The sequence below is a fragment of the Sinocyclocheilus rhinocerous genome, unplaced genomic scaffold (genome assembly GCF_001515625.1).
Source record: "Sinocyclocheilus rhinocerous isolate Xijiao unplaced genomic scaffold, SAMN03320098_v1.1 scaffold1473, whole genome shotgun sequence".
In the NCBI taxonomy this organism is placed as follows: domain Eukaryota; kingdom Metazoa; phylum Chordata; class Actinopteri; order Cypriniformes; family Cyprinidae; genus Sinocyclocheilus; species Sinocyclocheilus rhinocerous.
The window spans coordinates 908,841-931,196 of NW_015638582.1; the positions used below are offsets into that span (position 1 = coordinate 908,841).

Below are 22,356 nucleotides of genomic sequence, written 5' to 3' on the forward strand. Positions count from 1 at the left end.
CTTGATGTCTCATCACACAGCCACCAGAGGGCTCTGTTTCCAATTACTGATCAACAAGGGTTTAGCAGTTTAAATTCTCAATGTTTCTTTTGTATTTTGATTTTGTGTCCATGAATTCAGTTAATTCAGTAAAATACCAGATGTCTTTAAACCATATGCTGCGTTAAAATACACCACGCTGTAAAATTACATACAAATTCACATTTTGTCAGCATTTATTGAAATATATAGAAAAGATTAAAAATGTTGCTGTCACTTTCAAAATGTCATTATTATACTCTCTTAGTATACATTAGATCAGAGATATTAAGAATTACTTTAATTGCTTGAAACAGACACCTAAAAATACACATTTACAAACACATGCTGAACTATGGGTGGTGAACTATCTCACGCCTACTGTTTACCCAGCAACCCACAAGACTGGTTGAATCAATAGAGAGGTTACGGATGATTGGCTCACCCACACTGAGGTACTAGGTCAACTCTGAGCATGATATGGTTAGATTCAAATCAAGGATCTCGGCAATAGGACACAGAAAATTAGATGGATTATTGTGCTTCACATAACAAAAACACAAAAGGAACTTTCATTTGACAGATTTGACATGACAGCAGTGGCTTTCCAGTAGGCAGGAACTCCTACCTTAATAGAGGCTCCTGCGAATCGTGCCAGTTGTTTGATATGTTGGCCCTTCTTGCCAATAATAGCACCGACAGCCTGAGTTGGAATAAAGAGGTAGACCACCTCCTGTTCAGGAGCCTGCTGAGGAGAGGGCAGAAGAAACATGCAAACTATTACATCCTCTTATTCAACATGATGCTGTAAATCAGGGAGTCCTAAATACCATCTGAGCATGTCAGGTAGAGTCATCCTTTTTAAAAGTGTTTTAGAAAAACGTCACTCTGTCTGTTTACTGCTTTTAGTTTCCCCAAACCACCCACAATCCCACTGAGATACCGCTCACTTCAGCGCAGGCTGGCGGTCAAGCCTGAAGGTTCACACAGGTTTGTACGGAGGCAAAAACAATCCATTCATCACTCAAACCGATGTTGAGGACACAAACCTCTTATCTGTTTCTAAAGGACCTGACCTGCCTGACACCAAAATGTAAACCATAGGAAACTGATGACTCATTGTTCAGACTCTCAGCATGAGCGACAGTGAAAGATTGAAGAAGCCAGAGAGCTAGCTAACAGCATTTCAAGTCAACACCATTAGCTTGTGGTGCTCCGAGACAGAGGTTGTTATTTTGTGAATAACTACTAAGTTATTAAAATGACATGAGATGTTGCTGTTGCACTGGGTTACAGCAAAGCTGATAGCTATGTCCAATTGGCTCATTAACAGATGTTGTCACTCACAGAAAGGGGGGTTTGGAATAAATATTGTGTAAAATAGGTGGGGGGTTTTTGGACATCATATTTGTCATAATTCAATTGTGTTGCACATACAATACAATATATATTAGCATTATATCAGCCATCCTACTCTCTAGACATCAATATATGCTGTAAGATATAATATGACATAAAATTGGTTGGCTGGAACACTGTAACCAGGAATCATCATCCAGAACCAGAACAATCCATTTTATTGGACAGTTTTAGTACTCACTGTGTGCTGGTGAGAGATGGCACTAGCAGGCGGGACACCGTACAGCCCACCCAGCTGTGATGAGTGACCCTAGAACAAATGAGATGGATCAATATGCAAACGTTTTACATCGCAAAAACATTTCACTGGCTCTTGTTTATTACACATGTAAATAATGAAAAGAAAGGAGATGTTCCTTAAAGGGATAGTTCACCCAAAAATGAAAATTCTGTCATTAATTGTTGCATTATTTTGCTCATTGCGCCCTACTGTGGCCTCGGGAGACAATTAGACCTATACAATAAAGACCTATTTAATCTGCATATATGCGCAGCAGATACTGACACGGAAGAGAAGTCATTGTTGAATAAAGTCATTATTTTTGTTTTCTTTGTGCACAGAAAGTATACTCATGTTAAAACAAAAAATATTAGTTGTTTGTCTCAATAATTTGTTTTAATTATAAATACAGTGGTTAAATTTAAACATTTTTTTTTCTATTGCTTTTTGTTTTAAAAAAGGTTATAAAAATGTCAATAATTATTGGACACGGAAGAGAAGTCATTGTTGAATAAAGTCATTATTTTTGTTTTCTTTGTGCACAGAAAGTATACTCGTAGTAGGCCTGGGCGATAAAACGATATCGATATAATTATCGACAGTACAGCTTCTTCGATATCGATAGAAAAAATGTTTGATATAGTGCACGATATAGGCACGTGCTATGAGTGACGGAGACAGCACACACAAACACAAACACATGCTGAATTGAGTGCTGTGCCTGCCTGTGATGAGGAGATTGTGAATAAAGATTGAATATTAGTCGAATTTATAAATTTAAACATTTTTTTTTCTATTGCTTTTTGTTTTAAAAAAGGTTATAAAAATGTCAATAATTATTGATACCGAACGATATGAAACATTATATCGTTGATACATTTTTTAGCTATATCGCCCAGCCCTAACTCGTAGCTTCATAAAATTACGGTTGAGCTACTGATGTCACATGGACTATTTTAACGATGTTCTTACTACGCTTCTGGGCCTTGAACATGGTAGTTGCATTGCTGTCTATGCAGGGTTAGAAAGCTCTCGGATTTCATCAAAAATATCTTAATTTGTGTTCTGAAGCTGAACGAGGGTCTTACGAGTTTGGAACAACATGAGGGTGAGTAAATAATGACAGAATTTTCATTTTTGGGTGAACTATCCCTTTAAGTTCATCTGTCAGTCCACAAGTTCACTTTTATGCTTTCAAATTTATTTTGTAAGCAAAACGTTCCTGCTGATTAGACCAGCATGAACTGTAATGCAGCTCCAGGTTTGTGTAGGTTAAGTGCTGATCTATTGTGTCAATCAACAAAGAAAATTAACAAACTAATTAATTTAATAAAAAAACTATTTTAATAAACACAAAATAAACTTTAAAATTGGGGGAAAAAAGAACCACCAGCTCTAATTCAAACAGAGAAAGCTGACTGAATGACAGAGACAGAAACATCACTAAACACATTATATAAAAGGAACAGCTAAATGTGACATTCATTATCATGGATTTAAGTGAATATTGCACATTTAGTCTTTACATTATAATGGGTTTAAGTGAATATTGCTCATTTAGTCTTTAAAAACACAAATAACTATCAAATATTTAAAATACTGTGTGAATTTGTTTCCACATTAATTTGGAGATTCAATGTAAAAAAAAATATTTATGATTACAAATGTTCATGTTAGGTGCAATTAATCATGTTGAACTACAGAAGCCTGTATGATTAATTACAGTCATTTTTAATAGATCCTCAGCCCTACTTTAAAGGGGTCACATGATGCTGCTAAAAAGAACATTATTTTGTGTATTTGGTGTAATGAAATGTGTTTATGCGGTTTAAAGTTAAAAAAACACATTATTTTCCACATACTGTACATTATTGTTTCTCCTCTATGCCCCGCCTTTTTGAAACGCGTCGATTTTTACAAATTATTGAAAAACAAGTTATGCTCAGAGTCCAGAGCCTCTATCATAACATTATAACGTGCACCTTCTGTGTAGAGACCTACACTCCTGCGGGACCCAACGCAACAGAGTGTGGCGCGGGACAACACTTGATGGGCGAGTGCGTAGAGACTCGTGTGTGTGCGGGATACGGGAGAATAAAATGATTAGTGGGACTTCCACAAAATAGAAATATCTAAACATAAAATATCTAAAAACATATCAGTTGTTATTCATCTATTGCACAAAAGCAACAAAAACAACTAATATAAGATAGAAATGATTAACACGCAAACATAGGCAGTTTCTATTTATAACGCGTGTTTGCCGCGTTGTGTAGACAATCACAGGCATATCTGTTGATTTCAGGAACGCAATGGCCAATCAAAGGTGTTTAAGTTAGAATCCACTCACCGCTCAAAAATTATTGTGCAGTGCTGAAAATTGCGTGCTCACGAATCCTCTCATTATAACACGTCACATGAAGTGTAGACATTATGGAAGATTCATTGTGCATATACTCATTGTGTTATAAAAGAGCTTTATGAAATCGCGATGAACTGAGATGTTAGCTTTTTAGTGATAATATGGGAGCGCTGCTCGCATTCTGCCATGCCAAACCATGCACGCAGCAGCCCATGCTTGCTTTTCTGTTGAAAATAACAGTGAACAGTGGTTTGTGAATGTTGATGCTTAGCCTAAATAATTTTATTGGGATCATTCATGTGAGCACTGCTGCAGTCTTAGGCCCACCCCAAATGCTCTCATTGGTTGAGACGCGTGATGATGCTAAACCCAAGCCAGTACTGATCAACATCCCACCCCTCCTGTGACCCATGGTTTGTCTGTATGTGTATTCAGAGCCAGTGAGCAACGGACTTTCAAAATAATAATAATAATAAAAACTGTGTTTGTGCGATAAAATAATTGTTGGCGTTAATTAATTAATGCGTTAACGCGATAATAATGCGTTAACTTGCCCAGCCCTAATATATATATATATATATATAAATTGCATTAAAAAAATAAATAATAATAACTGCAACCTATTTAGCTACTTTAGTTTGTAACTCAAAGTGTAACTATTTTTTCAAAGGGCATTTCCATGCTGTTCATATGCAGTGTTTAATAGAGAAGCTGGCCAGTTACTAATATTACCAGCTAGCTGGTGAGAATACTAACTTTGATTTTTAGCAACAGTTTGCAAGTATGATTTGTTATTGACAGTAAATGCCAAAGTCACTAATGTAATGAAGAGAGCTTGATTTACCGTAAGCAAAGAAGTGCAACAATAAAAACCTGCTGTAACAATTTACAATAAATGACTAATCAAGTTTTACAGTACTACCGAGGATGATAAAAAGCAGCGAACACTCATTCAGTAATGAGTGCCATCTCACACACCCACGCACTCATTCTACCTTCATTAGTTCATCCGTGAGCCATAAGCTGTCCTGTCTGACTCATCACTAAATATGAAGGGGAATCCTGCAGCACACTAACCGACCGGAAGGTTTATACAACTCAAACATGAGTAGTTGCATGCTAAGGTGAGCGCCGCTCACTGAGAAAGGGACGGTGTATGTACAATGTGACTAAATGTCAGGATAGAGCACCATTTAGATTTGCACTGAGAATTCAGATTAAATTTCCATTTAATTCCTGAAATGGAACTAGCAAACAGAACAGAATGTAGTACTTCAAATTTGAATTTAATGATGTAAATGAAATAAAATTTAAAGAAATTCCTTTTCTAGTTTTTAAACATACATGTAATTTTTAGAATAAATTATTCAGTATCAAACTCAACATGTGGGGTATTTCCACAAATTCACATTATTAATAATAAATGTTTAAAATGCAACCTACAGGAATTTGTGCTGTGTTGTGTGTGTATATGTCAGGATCATGGACCTGTTTTGTTATGTTTTGCCCCTGTTTCTGTTCCTGTGTTCCCTTATTTTGTCATGTTCCTGTCCTTGTTTAGTTTAATTGACTCATTTCACGCGCCTGTGTTCCCCTGATTGCCCTGTGTTCAAAAGTCCCAGTATGTGCAGTTGTCTCGTCGACTTCTTGTGAATGTCTGTTGATGTCTACCTCCTCAGCTACGTGTGTTTTCCTTGGTCCCTTGATTCTATTAAAACTTCCTTGTTGATGTACTCCACGTCTCCTCGTTTCCTCGTGCCCGTGCTCCAGCGTATTGTGACAGAAGACCAGACCAAATACAGTTACCTCCGTGTGTCTACCCTCCGTTTTTGTTTCCGTTTTTTCTCTCAGTGTTTTTGTTTCCGTTGTGTTTCCCCTTATGGATCCCTTCACCTGCCCGAAATTCCTCCTCCTCCTGCTGGAGCAGGGGGACAGATCTCTCGAGGACCATACGAGACTGTTCCGGCTGTTAGCTAGCACCACCAGCTACCCGGACGATGCGCTCTGCTCATTCTATGACGCGAGCTTGAACACCGCGCCGTCGTCCAAAGATGGTCCTCGAGAGGATTTTGCCACCTTTGTGGAGTGGACTCTCGTGGAGATCCACTCCAGACCCAGTGCCCAGCCCACCATCTCCCCACGGTGAGGAGCATCAGCCCGAGCCCACCGATGACGGAGGGCCCATCACCGCCGCGATCAACGAGCCAGCGCAATGCCGAGCGACTGAGCGGAGGATCGCCCCAGATGTGAAGCCCCACCCGTCAGACCAGGTGACAATGCCCACCGCGAGGGAGCAAGCCGTGGACGGTAGTGATGCGCGGATGAGCTAAAACGTCACCCGAATCCGCAGCTTCAAATAAATTATCCACCCGCCAACCGCCCGCACCTGTATTTTTGTCTGATTTAGATAACCGCACCCGACCCGCACCCGATCATCACATTAGGGTTCGTACAGTCATGAAGCCACCTGCTCCGCCGCCGTTGGTCGACCCCCTGGAGTCGGCGGCCGTTCCTCGTTCATGGCTCCTCCCTCCGTCGGCTCCACCATGGGTCGCCATCATGGCTGTGGCCTGGGTCCTGCTTGCCGCCTCCTGCTCCAAGTTCCTCCTGTTTCCTCCTTGGCTCCTCCCTCCATCGTCACCTCCCTGGTCTCTGTCTGCTGGCCCCCTCCCGGGTGTCCGTCCTCCTCTCGAGCCTCCTTCTTAGTTCCCACCTGTTCCCCCCCTCTGTTGTTCTACGGCGCGAGGACGCGCCTTCCGGGAGGGGGGTGATATGTCAGGATCATGGACCTGTTTTGTTATGTTTTACCCCTGTTTCTGTTCCTGTGTTCCCTTATCTGGTCATGTTCCTGTCCTCGTTTAGTTTAATTGACTCATTTCATGCACCTGTGTTCCCCTGATTGCCCTGTGTTCAAAAGTCCCAGTCTGTTCAGTTTGTGGTGGTCTGGTCGACTTGTTGTGATTGTCTGTTGATGTCTACCTCCTCAGCTACGTGTGTTTTCCTGGTTCCCTTGATTTTATTAGTGTCTAATTACTTGAGGCAGTAATGTATTATACATATTATGCAAAATAATATACATATATTTATAAATATATATTAATAATTATTTGTATAATAACAAACTGGTAAAATCTTTTTCTATCATTTCTATTTAATTTCCACAACTGCATCCTGCAACATGAAGCTAATTGTTCAAATCTGAATTTTGACCTGCTAAATAACACATTCCTGAGGATGAAACATCCAAATATGCTGTAGTTCCATACTGTGGTTTGTACTCACAAGAAAAGGGTTGTAGCCAGTTGGGGGTATGGGTGGGACGCCTCTGGGCCCAGCAGCTGGTGGCAATACTGACAAACCGGTTGAAAAGATGCCCAGTGCGCTCAGGCTTAGCCCAGGGATAAGGTTGGTTTGTTGCTGCAAGACATCATGGATTATGAATGATTACTCAGTGCATGACCTCAAGCTATCATGTTCTACATGATACTAAATCTCATTTGAGTTAAAAAAAAATACAAACAGAATTCTCAGTTTCACTGTATTTCTGAGCTGTATGAACCATGTGAATATTTGTTATAACGTCTTGCAATATTGCTACGTCACGCTAGGTGGCTCCATCGACCCGGTGCATCATGGCAAAAGCTTTTAGATAAGATGCTGTTATGCTGTTTAGTCTTGACAGGGAACTTCATATGTCTAATTTTTCATGTTCTGTCTGATTCATCTGCTGCGCCGCCTTCATACAAAAGGAAATGAAGGTTACAGGGATCAACTAACAGACAGTTACACACGAAACTGTCGCAAAAACACTTGATCCAAGCATGAATAATTTACCATACGCCTGACTGAGGACTGACTAATGCGTGAGTATAAATGAAACCGCATAAATTTGATCTGTGTAGTTGATAGAGGCCTCTTCCGCAAAATAAATGACTCACTGAAGATGAAGAGAGGCACTGGATGCGCCGGTGTAAATGAGAATGATGATGCTATTGTTGCAGTATTTGCTCTCAGTCTACGGCTTCACCTCCCTCAGACACTGGCAGTGACTTCATGCATGTAAACGGGGAATGGTGTACATGTGCGTGCACATCTGTGTGAACGGCTGTTGACAGGATGACAGTGCGTTCTCTGTATGCACGGCAGGGGATGGACTGACTCAAGGCTGTTTCCTATAAACACAGTCAATAACTGAACATGAGTAAACAGACGAGGCATTTAACTGCCAAGTCTTCTATTAGACGCTGACTAAAGGTTGATCACACTTGACGCACAATAAGCAGCTTTTTATACAGAGCATATCAGCATCTAAGGTTTGAGTTAAATCTGACATATTGATTACAACATAAAAACGGTGGCTTAAAGATGGAAATCACATTTCCTGTCATCAAAACCACAAACACTTACGTTAATAGCAGCAATGTCATTCTCATAGGCTTCCCTCAGCTTTCTCATGATCTCCACTTCAGCCCTACAACAGGCCTCGATACTCCCCTTCACTATAATGGTTCTCTCTGGGTTATAAATAGTTAAGTCCTGTAAACTGTGGAAAGAATCAAGAAAGACAAAAAAAGTAGGTGAGAGTAAAATCATTGGTACATGTTTAAGATACATACTACTTTTATTCTGCAGTGTTCCAATTGAGGGTATTTTTAATTAAGTAAGGCAAGGCAAGGTCTTATTAATTATTATATTTACATTTACATTTACATTTAAATATCCAGCAACTTCGCACAGCCATTGAAGAGGAGTGGACCAACATTCCACAGGCCACAATCAACAACCTGATCAACTCTATGCGAAGGAGATGCTTTGTGCATTCGGCAAGAACAGACATAAAAGCACATAATAAATTATTGTAAATTATCAATTAAAAATAAATAAAAAGCATTAAAAAAGCGAGCACAACACCCACATTCCCAAAATTTCGGGACCCCTACCATTATGGCATGATTTAACTGAAGCACAGGATAGCAGAGACTGAGCCACGTCATAGAAAGACATAACACTAATTCATCTTCTTCTTCTAATCGCTCTTGCTGGATGTTGTTCTTGAACTGAATACCAAGACAAATTGTAGTGCATCTCTGCAGTGATGAATACAGTCATCCTGAATCAACCTGGAAGTAAGTGGGACTCTGGGTGAAGAGCAAGTTATTTGAATTGGTATCGATGAGCATTGGTGAATGAGGCTGCTTTTAGAGGGACAGAGATGCAATGACGTCAGGAGTCCTGGTTAGGGCTTAATTGGGTGACTCACTTCCTAAGCTATCTGTGTGCCCAGCACACAATTATTTCTGGGAAATACATAAGACCACCTGTACTCTGATGCTCTGAACCAGATCCCAGCACTTAGCAGCCCATTACAAGATGTCACATGTCCAGATCACGTTTTGATCAATATTGCCACAACAAAACACCATAATTCCTATCAAAACAACTCTCCATGGTGAACCAAGTAATCATGTATGCCTCCATATAGAAGCAGAGGAATATGTTCAGCTGAAGTGTGACAAAACATTATAGATTTTGACACAACAGTGAAACAATTATGAACTTCCTTTGTTTTCACCAGTTGAAAGACATTAAATGCAACAGACACTTACGAGGAGATGGTAATCTTGGTTTCTGTCTCCTCTTCAATCTTCTTCAGGTTCCTGCCCTCCTTCCCGATCAGTCTTCCGACCAGACTGTTGTGGGCCAGGATCTTCAGAGGAATATCCTCAGTTCTACAGAAGCAAGACCACAAGTTGGCCACCACAGAGATGTATTTAAAGAGGTCTCGTGACTCCAGAAGATTCAGACTTACACCTTCGTGTCATCAGCCTCTTTCTGCATGATGTCCATGATCATGCGGCACGCGGCGGAGCAGCCTTCAGGAGTGGAGTGGATGGTGATCGGCTTCTCTGCCGCTCCCGCGTTCTCCTTACGATGAATGTCCACCCTATCAGTACGGGAACATGACTGTTCAGCAGAGATCAGACAAAGCTTCAGGAAGAGCTGTCAATGTCATCAAGCATGTGTTTAAAGTCATTGTGAGTTCATGCTTACAGCCAAATTTGATGAATAAATGTGACATATTTTCTATGTACATTACCATTTAAAATATTTAAGCCAATAATTTTTATTTAGCATTTTAATTCAGCACGGATGCATTAAAATGATCAAAAGTGACAGTAAAGACATTTATAATGTTTCCACAAAAATATTACGCAGCAGCAAAACTAATTTCAATATTGATAATAATAAGTAATGCTTCTTGTGTCTAATCATGTGACACTGAAGACTGATATAATGATAAAATTCAGCTTTGCCATCACAGGAATACATTTCATTTTTACATTTTAAAATATATTAAAATAGAAAAAAGTTATATTTGGCAATATTATTGTTGTTATTGTATTTTTATTGAATAATTGCAGCCTTGATGAGCATAAGACTTCTTTCAAAGACAAAAAAAAATCTGTAAAACATAAGATCAAATTTGTTAACATTAGTTAATAAATAAACTAATGAACCAGCAGTGAGCAATATATTTTTACAGAATTTATTAACCTTTGTTAATGTTAGTTCACACTGTATTAACTTTACTATTACCAGATACAACTTTTGATCTTCAAAACTTTATTAGCAAAGGTTCAGCTTTAAAACAGAAATCAAGCGTAAGCGTTAGTTCTGGCAGGTCACGTTAGTCAAGCTCGCATCAGCTGACTCTCAGCTGATCCCCATCTACCTATAGGAATACAACACCTATCTAAGCATTCATATATAAGGTCCCTCAGTATTATCCCTGTCATCTTTGACGATAGTGGTCCTGACAGAAGTAATGTTTATTGTTAGTTCATCTTAAAAGGGTCATATGATGCGATTTCAAGTTTTCCTTTCTCTTTGGAGTGTTACAAGCTGATTGTACATAGATAAGATCCCTGAAGTTGCAAAGACTAAAGTCTCAAAACCAAAGAGATATTCTTTATCAAAGTTAAGACTCTGCCACGCCCCCCTAAAACGGCTATCGGTTGGAAATCCTCAGACAAGTATATCAAATTCCAGAGCATGCACTTTTTACACAGCCCTGAATAGCCAACTTCCTGTTGGGCGGAGCCTATGACATGCAGTGCAAAAGTTGTTCGGCTCAATGAGTTCTATATGTGTACTGAGTTTCATATGAATACGTGCAAGTATGTGTGAGCTATACATCAAGTTTTTCGGCTGTGTTCCAGGGGGCGCCGTAGAGCCCCTCTACCACGCCCAGGTCTCAGCTTCTGCGGCGTCCTGATGGCCGCAGGTTCCAACGCGTGTGCAAATTTTCAAGAGTTTTTGAATATGTTAAGGCCCCCAAAAAGCCCCGGAAGGTTGAAAAAAAAATAAATAGAAAAAAAATAATAATAATCCTTAGGGGATCAATAGGGCCCTGCGCCTTTCTGGCTTGGGCCCTAATAAATATAGCTGCAAGCAGCGATGGCGGGCCCAAGCCGTCAGTGCAAATGCCATCCCAGAGGCATCAGGAGAACGGTGCACAGCGGGCACATGCATTTACAGTAACCGTCTGGCAGTCTGGTTTTAAGGGATACGGCAATTAAAGGGTTAATCCAAACCATTAAGACTGTGAAACACACATACACAGAACAATATATAAAACTTCAGTAACACTTTACAATAAGGTTTCAGTTATTAACATTAACTATATTAATTAACATGAACAATAATTATATAGCATGTATTAATGTCAGTTAATATTCAAAACTTAATGGGGTCATATGATGCGATTTCAAGTTTTCCTTTCTCTTTGGAGTGTTACAAGCTGATTGTGCATAGATAAGATCCCTGAAGTTGCAAAGACTAAAGTCTCAAAACCAAAGAGATATTCTTTATCAAAGTTAAGACTCTGCCACGCCCCCTAAAACGGCTCGTTCTAACACGCCCCCACATATCTACCTCACTATGTGGAAATATTTGCATAATGCTGCCCAAATGTGCACGCAAAGAAAGAAGGCGTGGTTTCAGTAACCGCAGTTAGTGTTGAAGCAGCATGTCAGGGAGATGCTGTGTGTTTCTAGGCGAAAGCAAAAGCACTTTATTTGGCCTTCCGAAAGTAGATGCATTTAGGAATCTTTAAGATTACTTACAACAGAACAGCAATGCATTTTATGGACGACCGTTTCGTGAACCTAGGAGAGGAGGTAATTCTGACTTTGCTATGACAATCTGGCGCTTCTGAATCAGCTACTGTTTTGTTATTAGTTTAAGTATTTGCTATTGATTGTTCAAATGCGGAGTTTTGCGCATCGTGTGTGTGTGTGTGTGCGCGACTCTGTTCCCCTTTCGGGCTCTGTCTTTGCATTTATTTTGAAAAATGAAGCTCGCGATTATGGTAAGGGGCGTTACATTTCCGACGAGTGTTTGCGGTGTTCGGCCAATCACAATGCATTGGGTCAGCTGGCCAATCAGAGCAGACTGCGCTTGTCGGAAGGAGGGACTTTGTAGAAAACGAAGCGTTTGAGAGAGGCGGGGCATATAGGACCTACAATAATGTACAGTATTTGAAAAATAATGTGTTTTTTGAACATTAAAGCATGTCAACATATTCTGTTACACCAAATAATGATCTTTAAAAAAGCATCATATGACCCCTTTAAATAATGTAGTTAACAAATGAAACATTATTGTAAATGTTTCCAAAAAATCTTACCACGCCCAAAGTTTTGAATGGTAGTGTATATCACATTTGTAATACATTTATTATGCAATTAATTATATAGGTAACACTTTAGTATAGGGACCAATTCTCACTATTAACTAGTTGCTTATTAGCATGCCTATTATTAACAAATTGGCTATTTGTTAGTACTTATAAAGCACATATTCTGCACGACCATATTCTACATCCCTAATCCTACCCAATACCTAAATTTAACAACTACTTTACTAACTATTAATAAGCAGCAAATTAGTTTAGTAATGTATTGAGGCGAAAGTCGTAGTTAATGGTTTGTTAATAGCGAGAATTAGACCTTAAAATAAATTGTGACCATTATATAAATAGTAGTTGTATTGATATTAATTCCATTGCACTGGAAGAATTCTTCTGAATCTCATTAACCGCAGATGTCCCTTCCATACACTTAAGGATCTCACTCTCTCACTCACTTAGACTGTGTCTGTTTGGTGATGTTTTTGATTGTGAGCCCCTCCTTGCCAATGATGGCTCCCACAAACTGCGTGGGCACCAGCATGCGCAAGGGGAAGTCTGGCTGTTTCTGTCGGGGCCCCAGGGAGCCTGCAGAGGTCCCAGGCTGGGAGTCCTGTTCCCGTGATGTCCTTCCACCCCGAAGATTCCGGGTCGCAGGCAGAGGCGGAGCAGCATCCATATCCAAAATATAAGACACTTTAAAGGAGTAATCCTCAAAGGTCTGTCCTGTTAACTTCTCAACAGCTCTGGACACAGAGGGGGACAATTATCAGAATCAGAATCAGAATCAGAATCAGAATGAGCTTTATCAGAATGAGCTGATCAGTGGAATACAATGACAGCGTACAGATGGTGAGTTTTGTACTGCTCTTTTGTAAATCAAAAAATAAGGCAGGGCAGTATGACGGTGTATAACCAGTGACAGTTAAAAATGCGCCAACCATTAGAGGTTCTGTAGAAAAGCATGTACGATGAAGAAAACTTTTTCCGATTACAATGGGACTGATTTATTGAAACATTTTGGGATTACATTTTTTCAGGGGGAAAAATGTATTCTGATAATGTGATGTGGTTGCTACCAAAGCATTACTGTCACTACCGAAAATGTGCTGTCACTACCGAAACATAGGATGTTTTGTCAAAAACAAAGTATACTGAATTATCAACTAAGATGTTTTGATAGTTTTTGGTTCAATGTATATTCAAACGAATGAATCCTTAACTTCGAAATCAGTATGATCACCTTTTTGCCTTTTACAAAGAAGAATTGGATTCAAATATATATATATATATATATATATATATATATATTATTAATGTGACAAAAAAATTAATCAGTTACTTGTAGTTACTTGTAATTACTTAAATAACGAGCAATTGTTTTTAACATATTTAAGTTTAGTAATAGTATACAATTTTATGCCAGTGTTATATTAATATATTATTTATTTACTATTATAGTATTTATACTATTTTGACTTTTTTGTATATTCAGTTTTCATTTTAATCGTAGCTTAAGTTTGTCATTTTGCTTCACGCTTTAATTTTTTATTAGTTTAAATATTTCTATTTATATATGATTTTGGTCATACTGTCCATCCCCAAAAAACCTTCATACTTAGATTCTTACATTTTAGCCTCTTCTTTTGTTGAATATGTCACATTCACCACTGCTGTTTCTGTATCAGTGTTAACTGCAAAAAGAATGAATACAGAGAGAGAAAGTATGAGTTATAAAAAGGGAGCTCGATCATATTCATAAATGTGAGACTGCATGCTTCTGTATTATGTGCATACAGACAAACAAATGCAGTTTTACACTAGTGCTGTGAAGAGCCACTTGTGTGTCTCAGTGTCAGCATATAAACTAAGGATTACTGTGCCATGGCCAGATGTGTACTTCACAGGGCAAGCACAAAACAACCCTGACGTCCGTAGATCAAAGCCCTGTGTATCATCTAAATACACACACAATGAGGGAAAGACCTCCACTTGAAGAGTTCATGCAGCTATACGCATCCAACAGCTAACAATAGCACCTGCGTACAGATCTGGACCTCTTAAGGTCAAGCTGTATTAAACTCTCTGAAGAGTGTGAAATGGGGCTAAATGAAGGTTGTGCCACATTACAAGAATTCCTCTTGGTTCATTTGAATAATTACAGACAGAAGCCACTGCAGAGACAATGTGCATGTGCATGGCATTTTTAAGAGGAAAGCCTGCCTTTTTATTGATTAGATGGAGTTGTGTGCCTAGAGGACCAGACAGTCTGTCTGGAAGAACAGTGGAAGCTGAGTGGGATGGCTGGGCAGAAATCCAGAGCTTCGCACATGAAGAGAACCACAAAGCCTCGCTGTAAGACAGCTCAAGCGATCAATCTCAGAACCAGTGAGTGTCACCAATGAAGACACATCATGCAATAAGCGCTGAGAAAGAACGACGAGAAGTAGCAATGCCCTTACGTCATGCCGACACGTTCATATTTATTTCATAAGATGCAGCGCACAAGTAACACAACAACACTATTTGGATACGATTCGTTTTCTAAATGATGCTGGAGTTATAATTATTACTATAGTCTGTGATTTCATTCATTCAGACTGGATTGAGAATTCTGTCGTTTTTGAGACAATAAGCTATGTTTCCATCAGCCTGTTTTTATGTGCATTCTGACATATCGCATGATCGGAAACGAGTGATGGAAGCGCCAAATTTTGAATAAAAATCCTTCAATTCGCAAAAAAGTTTTGCCGCTCACTTGAGGTGGTTTTTGACTTTTGCAAAAAAGGATTAATGCAAATAATGGGATATGGAGAAACGCATTTGCGAATAAATTCCTCCATGCGCATCAAAAAAGTGTGACTTTGCACTATGGGATGGGATAACTTCACTAACCAGCGCACCAATCTCGTTCCATAGCATCTGAAATTTTGTTATGGCCATTTTTGAAATGCCTGCGCAAAGTCTGTCATCAAAGTACTTCTGTATAATTGCCTCCCAGAACTGCATTCCCAAACAGCAGGCATCCACCTCCGAAAGCAATGACCGCATTACTTTGTTTCGTCTACTAGCTCTGAGGTGCAAGTAATTTATTATATTTGAAAATTATTATATTCAGTGGCTTCTCCTACTTTTCTTAGTGATTTATAGTCCCAGTTTATCAGAAAGTGACAATTTTGTTGTCTTTGAGCTTATTTGCAAATGTTTTATGCAATATTTAAATTTTGCGCCTAAGTTTCGCAACTTTGGATGGAAACCCGGCTAATGATATGACATGTCATTTTAAAATGCCATTTTTTTGTCTGGATCTATTAACTTATTAAAAAATGCAATTCATGCATACAATAGCTTAAATACACCCTTTCTATAAAGAGAATGTTATTAACGTCATTGTTCATTTCACAACTAAAATTCATATTTTTTCAAAAATGTGTCTTAATATCACAATGAAAAAAAAGTTAATTGAAGAAACTTTCAAGAAATTCTTGAAATGAAAACTTGACTAGTAATTATTTTATTCATTAAATTAATTGTAAGTACTTCAGCACAGTCTTTTTTCATATATATTATAAATTAATTATAAAAAATGTAAATTGCTTCACTGCTTATTATTATTATGACAAATTATCCAATAATTTAAATTTTTCATCAAGGTTAATTAAGCTGTGTCTCCCCAGAACTAGTAATTCAAATAAGCAATTAATAAACAAAATCAGTATTGTTAAATGTCACATACAGGGTCTAAAATTAACACTCGCCAAGCGCCAAATGCGAGTAAAAATCGGCTTTGGCGAGTATATGAAACTGTGTGAGTCGCCAGATGGCCGGTAACAATTTTATAAATTCTAACAGTGCAATGTTGTGAGAACATAAATGTGAACAAATGTGAACAACGCTCTGTACAATTGACGGGTCAGTGCTGCTTCATCACAAAAGTTTAAGCCTTTGCAATGTAAATATATTTAAGAGCTAGAACACACAAAAGGACACGCGTTACTCGCACTGAGTGGGGAGTTTAAACATCCTAAGCCTCGGCCTGAAAGCCGCGTCTTGAGCTCTGCTTCCTTCCTGTGCTTGAACGGACAAATTCACACAAAATTATGTCAAAAATGCCCATCTCTGTGAGTATCCTAGTAAAGTAGTTGGTTCTTAAGTGAACATGAACAGCTGAGAAAAAAACGGGCATGAACCACGCGCGACTCAATGTGTCACAAGACAATAGAACCCATTATAATCAGTGATATTGTCTACATAGGATGTGGCGCAGCGCGACACGACAAATTGCCGAAAGTAAACGGATTCCCCGTTCTGTTTCTAAAATAGTCCAAACAACGGCCGTTTTGTCGCATCCAGTGTTGACAACTTCAAGCTGCTGCGGTGTAGACACGGTGTTAAAGTGATAAACACAGAATTCCAATAACCCTGCTGTTGTCTGCGTTTTTAATGCTAATCAAAGAAAACAGGACAAAGAAGAAAAAAAACAATCACTCACTGCTCTTGAACTTTAAAAAATATATAAATACTATAGTGTTATTTGATTAGAATAATTTATTACATTTCTGTAGGCTACCTGAAAATCACTGTTAGACCTGCCTGAAATGCACCGTTTCTATTTGTATCTTTGTTGGCTATTTTGTGCTATTGCTTGTAATTTGATTTGCTCTTATTTTACAACTTACTATTTACTAGTCTTTAAAAATGTAGCCTATTAAATTTTTATTGGTTAAGCTAGTAGTTTTAGCAGCATCGAAATTGGAATCGAATTGGAATTGGAATTGATTTTTTTGTCTATTATCTAAAATTTTGGTGTCATAACTGCCTGTTTTTTTTTCCATGGCTGGTAAAAAATATTTCTGGCCGGTAAATTTCCTTAAGTCACCGACCATTGGCAGGTCTGGCAAAAAGTTAGTTTTAGGCCCTGGTCACATATATTCAAGGTGTTAGAACAAGATTTTTAATTGATTGTTAAACCACATAACAGTTTTAAAGTCATATAAACACTTAAAAGTAAACTTGTCTTGGAAATAGCAAAAAAAAAAAAAAGTTTTTTCAAAACTATATGAAACCAACATAAATACAAATTTCTAGGAACTCTGCATATGTGTTTTACACAACAATTTTTTTACATTTTCCTTTATTGTTGACTCATTCACATTCTGGATATCACTAACACGTTTACTAAGATGAGAGTGTCTTTGTCTGGATTATGAACAGCTGTTTGGGTCTGATATCAACATACAATGACGGGTCATGTCAAGCACCACTGTAACAACATTAATTTAACACACAGATAAAATCATTTTTAGTCACTAAATCAGAGACCCTTCTATCAAATCTCAAGTAGTCGCAGGAGACGCATGTTAATACCAGGTACCAGGTACGCAATCCGTCTCAGCTGTGAGTGAGAAAGAGACCGCAGGCGCCTACCTCCCTACACACGTTACAGCTGGAGCCTCGCCACTCTGTCCCACTTCAATCCACACACTTCCACTCCATCATGCTGCTCATGTCATCCAGAGCGGAGTTCATCCCTCTGTCTGTGACTTCCTCTCATTCACACTCAGTCGCAGGCGCCCTGCCTGTGTGCCTCCCTCTCACGCTCTCTCTCATTTGGGAAAGACAATTACAGAACATCAAAACTGAGACGTCTCCACTGGCAGCATGTGTTGATGTGATTTAAGTTTGGATAACGTGTGATCTAAATGCACACATTGCCTCTGTAGTCCACAATCTGTTAGTAATTTAGACTCATCCACACTACATCAGCACATGTGCTGTAAGGCAAAGTCCCCAACAGAAAATAATCTTAATGGGTCCATAAATAGGTAATTCACTTATACCATCCACCTGGTACAAGCTGCAAACATGTTGATTACAAAAGGATTTGAACATTTTTAGATGGAATTTAGCATGCTACGCAAACAGAAAAAAAAAAAAAAACTTAGTATACTATACATGTAAGTATAATCACTTTAGACTATGGCAACTCATTTACCTTGTTCCACATTTTCTACAGTACCATACTGTGCTAATAGGCTGTCCAAAACCTGCAATGAGAAGAGAACAATCAGTTACAAACACAAACAGCAAAACACCTCATAAACTGTTTTTAGATTGAATACCAGAAAATAGGAGATGGAAAATAAAATGAATAGTTCACCCCAAAATGAAAATGCCATCATTATACTCACCATTATGCCAAATATCAAACCCTGTATACTATTATTTTTCTGCCTAACACAAAGTATACATACACTACCGTTAAAAAGTTTGGTGGAAGTCTCTTATATCTCTTGTTTATTTGATTGAAAATGCAGTAAAAACTGTGATACTGTGAAATATTACAATTTAAAATTGTTTTCTATTTAAAACATGTATTGTTTAAATTAATTAAAAAATGCTTTATTTATGTGATGGTAAAGCTGAATTTCAGCAGCCATTATGCCAGTCTTTCAGAAAAAATAATTCTAATGCTAATTAGGTGCTCAAGAAACTTTCTTACTATTATCAATGTTGAAAACAGTTAATATATGCTGTTTAATATTTTTATGTTTTTTTCTCACATAATTATTTGATGAATTCAAAAGAACAGCATTTATTTGAAATAGTAATATTTTGTAACATTATTTTTTTGCTGTCACTTTTGATCAATTTAATGCTTCCTTGCTACAAAAAAATATTAATTTCCTTAATTAAAAAAAATCTAACTGACCCCAAACTTTTGAACGGTACTGTAGCTCTCATCATACAACAACAGTTCAGTCACCTGGGGCTGTTAAAGTTAAAAGTGTATTTATTTATTAATCATATTTTAAATCAATAGATAGCTTTGTTTGAGACATTGTTTGAGAATTTTTTTACTCAATGATATTCTTCAGCTCCTCAAAGCTTGTGTCAAGTGCCTGTTCATGCTCAGATTCAAAACTGGTGTGCAAATGTCACCAAAACAGCCACTTGTGTGAGTAGTAATTGCTCATATGGTATGATATTGAATAATCACACCATTTTTTACACAGTGAACTGCTAAACTCCAAAGAGCAATGCAGAATACAAAGGCACAGTGTCCAAATACATGCACAAGTGTGTGAGAGCGTGCAAGTGGGCCAGCGCTGACTGTGATGATGTCATCAGGATTTACAATCGGGTCACCAGGGCTGAACTCTCTCCAGACGGATTCACATGGACTGCAGAGGAAGTGTACTTGTGTGTGTATGGGTGGAGCTTCCCTAACGCACCGTGAGTTAGAGAAAGAAGCGCTGCAGCCCAGAGGAGACAGACAGAGTCTTGACCACACACACTGTTCTCTCTGCCCGAGAGGTTACACACTCACCTCCCACTGGAGATGAGGAGGAATGTTCCGGATCTGAATCTTCCGACTCCTGTGGACACAGAAAGAAACTGACAGTGAGAAAAAAAAAGAAAGTGAAAGGGAGATGCACAGCGGTATTCAACATAGGTGCTACAGCGTGAAAACATACAGGCTGCCTCTAGATCAGATCCAACAGAAACTAAAGAAACAGTGGGACAAAACTATAACTTCTTGAAATATTGTGAATATGGTGATTATTTCTAAGTGCTTTTCCCTAAAAACTGTCAAAGACTGTGTCATCTCACAAATCATAACTAAGACAGAAAAAAATTTAAGTGAATCAATTCTAATCACTGAATCAATGACTCTGAAAACACTATAGTCCAGCATAACATCTTTTATATTTTAAAATGTTTTAGCAAAAAAATACTGCTGTTATATTGCTACATTTTTTTATATTGATATACAGTATATAAACAAAAATTGTTGAAATTATTATGAAAGTATGAAAATATTGTTCATTTATATGTTACATGTGTGAAAAACATGCCTTGTAATACTTTTATTCTTAGGCTAAAATGCTGGTTCCTCTGACTGAACAAAAAATATCTTGTATAAGCTATTGCAGAGCAAATATACACATTTTGAAATATCAAATATCATGATATAATATGCATTGGCCATCTCGGTCTTCACAACATTTTTTATATTTGTGTGTGTGTGTAGTGTACAGTCATGGCCAAAAGTTTTGGCATTGACATAAATTTTGTTTTCATATAATTTGTATTTTGCAAAGTTTGCTACTTCAGTATTTGTAGATTATTTTTCCATATGTTTCTATGGTATACTAAAAAACAATGATAAGCATATTGTAAGAAAAAGTGAAGACGTCGAAGATCTTGATGAAGAATAACTTTTATTACAGAATAGTAGTGACAAAGTACATATAAGTTTTAAAGGCTTTTATTAGCAAAAAAAAATATACCATCATAGTTTTTCATAACCTCTACAATTCGCTCTGGCATGCTGGATATTAGCTTCTGGGCCAAATCCTGAAGGCCCACTCCCTTGGTTGAAAAGCAACCCCACACATGGGTGGTCTCAGGATGCTTCACTGTTGGCACAACACAGGACTCATGGTAGCGTTCATCTTTTCTTCTCCGAACAATCGATTTTCCAGATCACTTCCTCCACGGCCTGGCTGAGCACGTGAAGGACGAGATCTATTCCCTTGAGCTGCCTTCTGGCTTGGATGGATTGGTCGATCTCGCCATTCGGGTCGATGACCGGATGGCTCTCCATTTCCGGCACCGAAGAGGGGGGATTCCCCGCGAGCACGTCACTGGGGCGGAGTTAGTAGTGGCGTGCGACACGCTGTCTCAACACCTCATCCTCCCGGAAGAGGAGCCCATGCAAGTCGGGAGAGCACGGCTGACCATAGGGGAGCGACGGCGTCGCCTGGCCAATCAGCTGTGTCTCTACTGCGGGGAGGCGGGCCATGTTGCAGCGGCGTGCCCTGTTGCGGGGCGACGCTTATCACGCAAGGGAGAGCGCATGGTGAGCGTCACTACTACTCGACTGCCATCTGGTGGTCGGTCAGAGTTTCAAGCTTCATTACAGTTTGAGGGAGCTGTCTTCCAAGTTTCCGCGTTAATCGACTCTGGAGCGGAGGGCGACTTCATGGATTCCAGATTGGCTACACCTCTGGGGATTTCGTCCGTTGCCCTGGCCGAACCTATTTCTGCCAGGACCCTTTGTGGCACCCATCTCACTAATATTACCCATGTCACTAAATTCGTCACGCTAACCTTGTCTGGTAATCATGCCGAGGAGATCCGATTCCTCCTTATTCATTCGCCCACCGCTCCAGTGGTGTTGGGTCACACCTGGTTGGTTAAGCATAACCCCCATATTGATTGGGCTCGCGGGTCTATTTTGACTTGGAGCCCTTTCTGTTTAGCTCAGTGTTTAGGTGCTGCATTTTCCCCAGTCTTGTCTTGTTCTGTGTTGCAGGAGGAGCCGGTGAGCCTGGCGGATGTACCGGAGGCTTACCATGACTTGAGAGCGGTTTTCAGTAAGTCCCGAGCTTCATCTCTGCCTCCGCATCGCCCGTACGACTGTGCGATTGACCTGTTGCCTGGCACTTCTCCACCTAAGGGGCACCTATACTCTCTGTCCGGTCCGGAGAGAGAGACCATGGAGAGGTATATACACGATTCTCTGGTAGCAGGCATTATCCGTCCCTCTTCCTCTCCAGCTGGGGCGGGGTTCTTCTTTGTGGAGAAGAAGGATGGTTCGCTGCGCCCCTGCATTGACTATCGGGGGTTGAATGACATCAC

General features: G+C 39.1%; 1 protein-coding gene and 1 long non-coding RNA gene across 6 annotated transcripts in view; one reads left to right on the forward strand and one right to left on the reverse strand.

The window, feature by feature from the left end:
• The window catches only part of igf2bp2a (insulin-like growth factor 2 mRNA binding protein 2a), a 72,260-nt gene that overhangs the window by 6,184 nt on the left and 43,720 nt on the right, over positions 1–22,356 (reverse strand). For 4 of the 5 annotated variants that reach the window (XM_016565098.1, XM_016565097.1, XM_016565101.1 and 1 more), the window contains 10 exons: positions 20,039–20,087; positions 18,704–18,755; positions 14,339–14,402; positions 13,167–13,454; positions 9,829–9,963; positions 9,626–9,748; positions 8,427–8,562; positions 7,302–7,436; positions 1,619–1,687; positions 647–766 (listed from right to left, as the gene is read on the reverse strand). In XM_016565098.1, coding sequence (XP_016420584.1) covers positions 647–766; positions 1,619–1,687; positions 7,302–7,436; positions 8,427–8,562; positions 9,626–9,748; positions 9,829–9,963; positions 13,167–13,454; positions 14,339–14,402; positions 18,704–18,755; positions 20,039–20,087 — 1,171 coding nt within the window. The remainder of the gene's footprint in view (positions 1–646; positions 767–1,618; positions 1,688–7,301; positions 7,437–8,426; positions 8,563–9,625; positions 9,749–9,828; positions 9,964–13,166; positions 13,455–14,338; positions 14,403–18,703; positions 18,756–20,038; positions 20,088–22,356) is intronic. The other variant, XM_016565099.1, reaches the window with a different exon arrangement.
• Positions 171–11,600, forward strand: LOC107749881 (uncharacterized). The gene is made up of 3 exons (XR_001641098.1): positions 171–180; positions 1,223–1,225; positions 11,492–11,600. It is a non-coding gene; the product is annotated as an uncharacterized LOC107749881 (long non-coding RNA).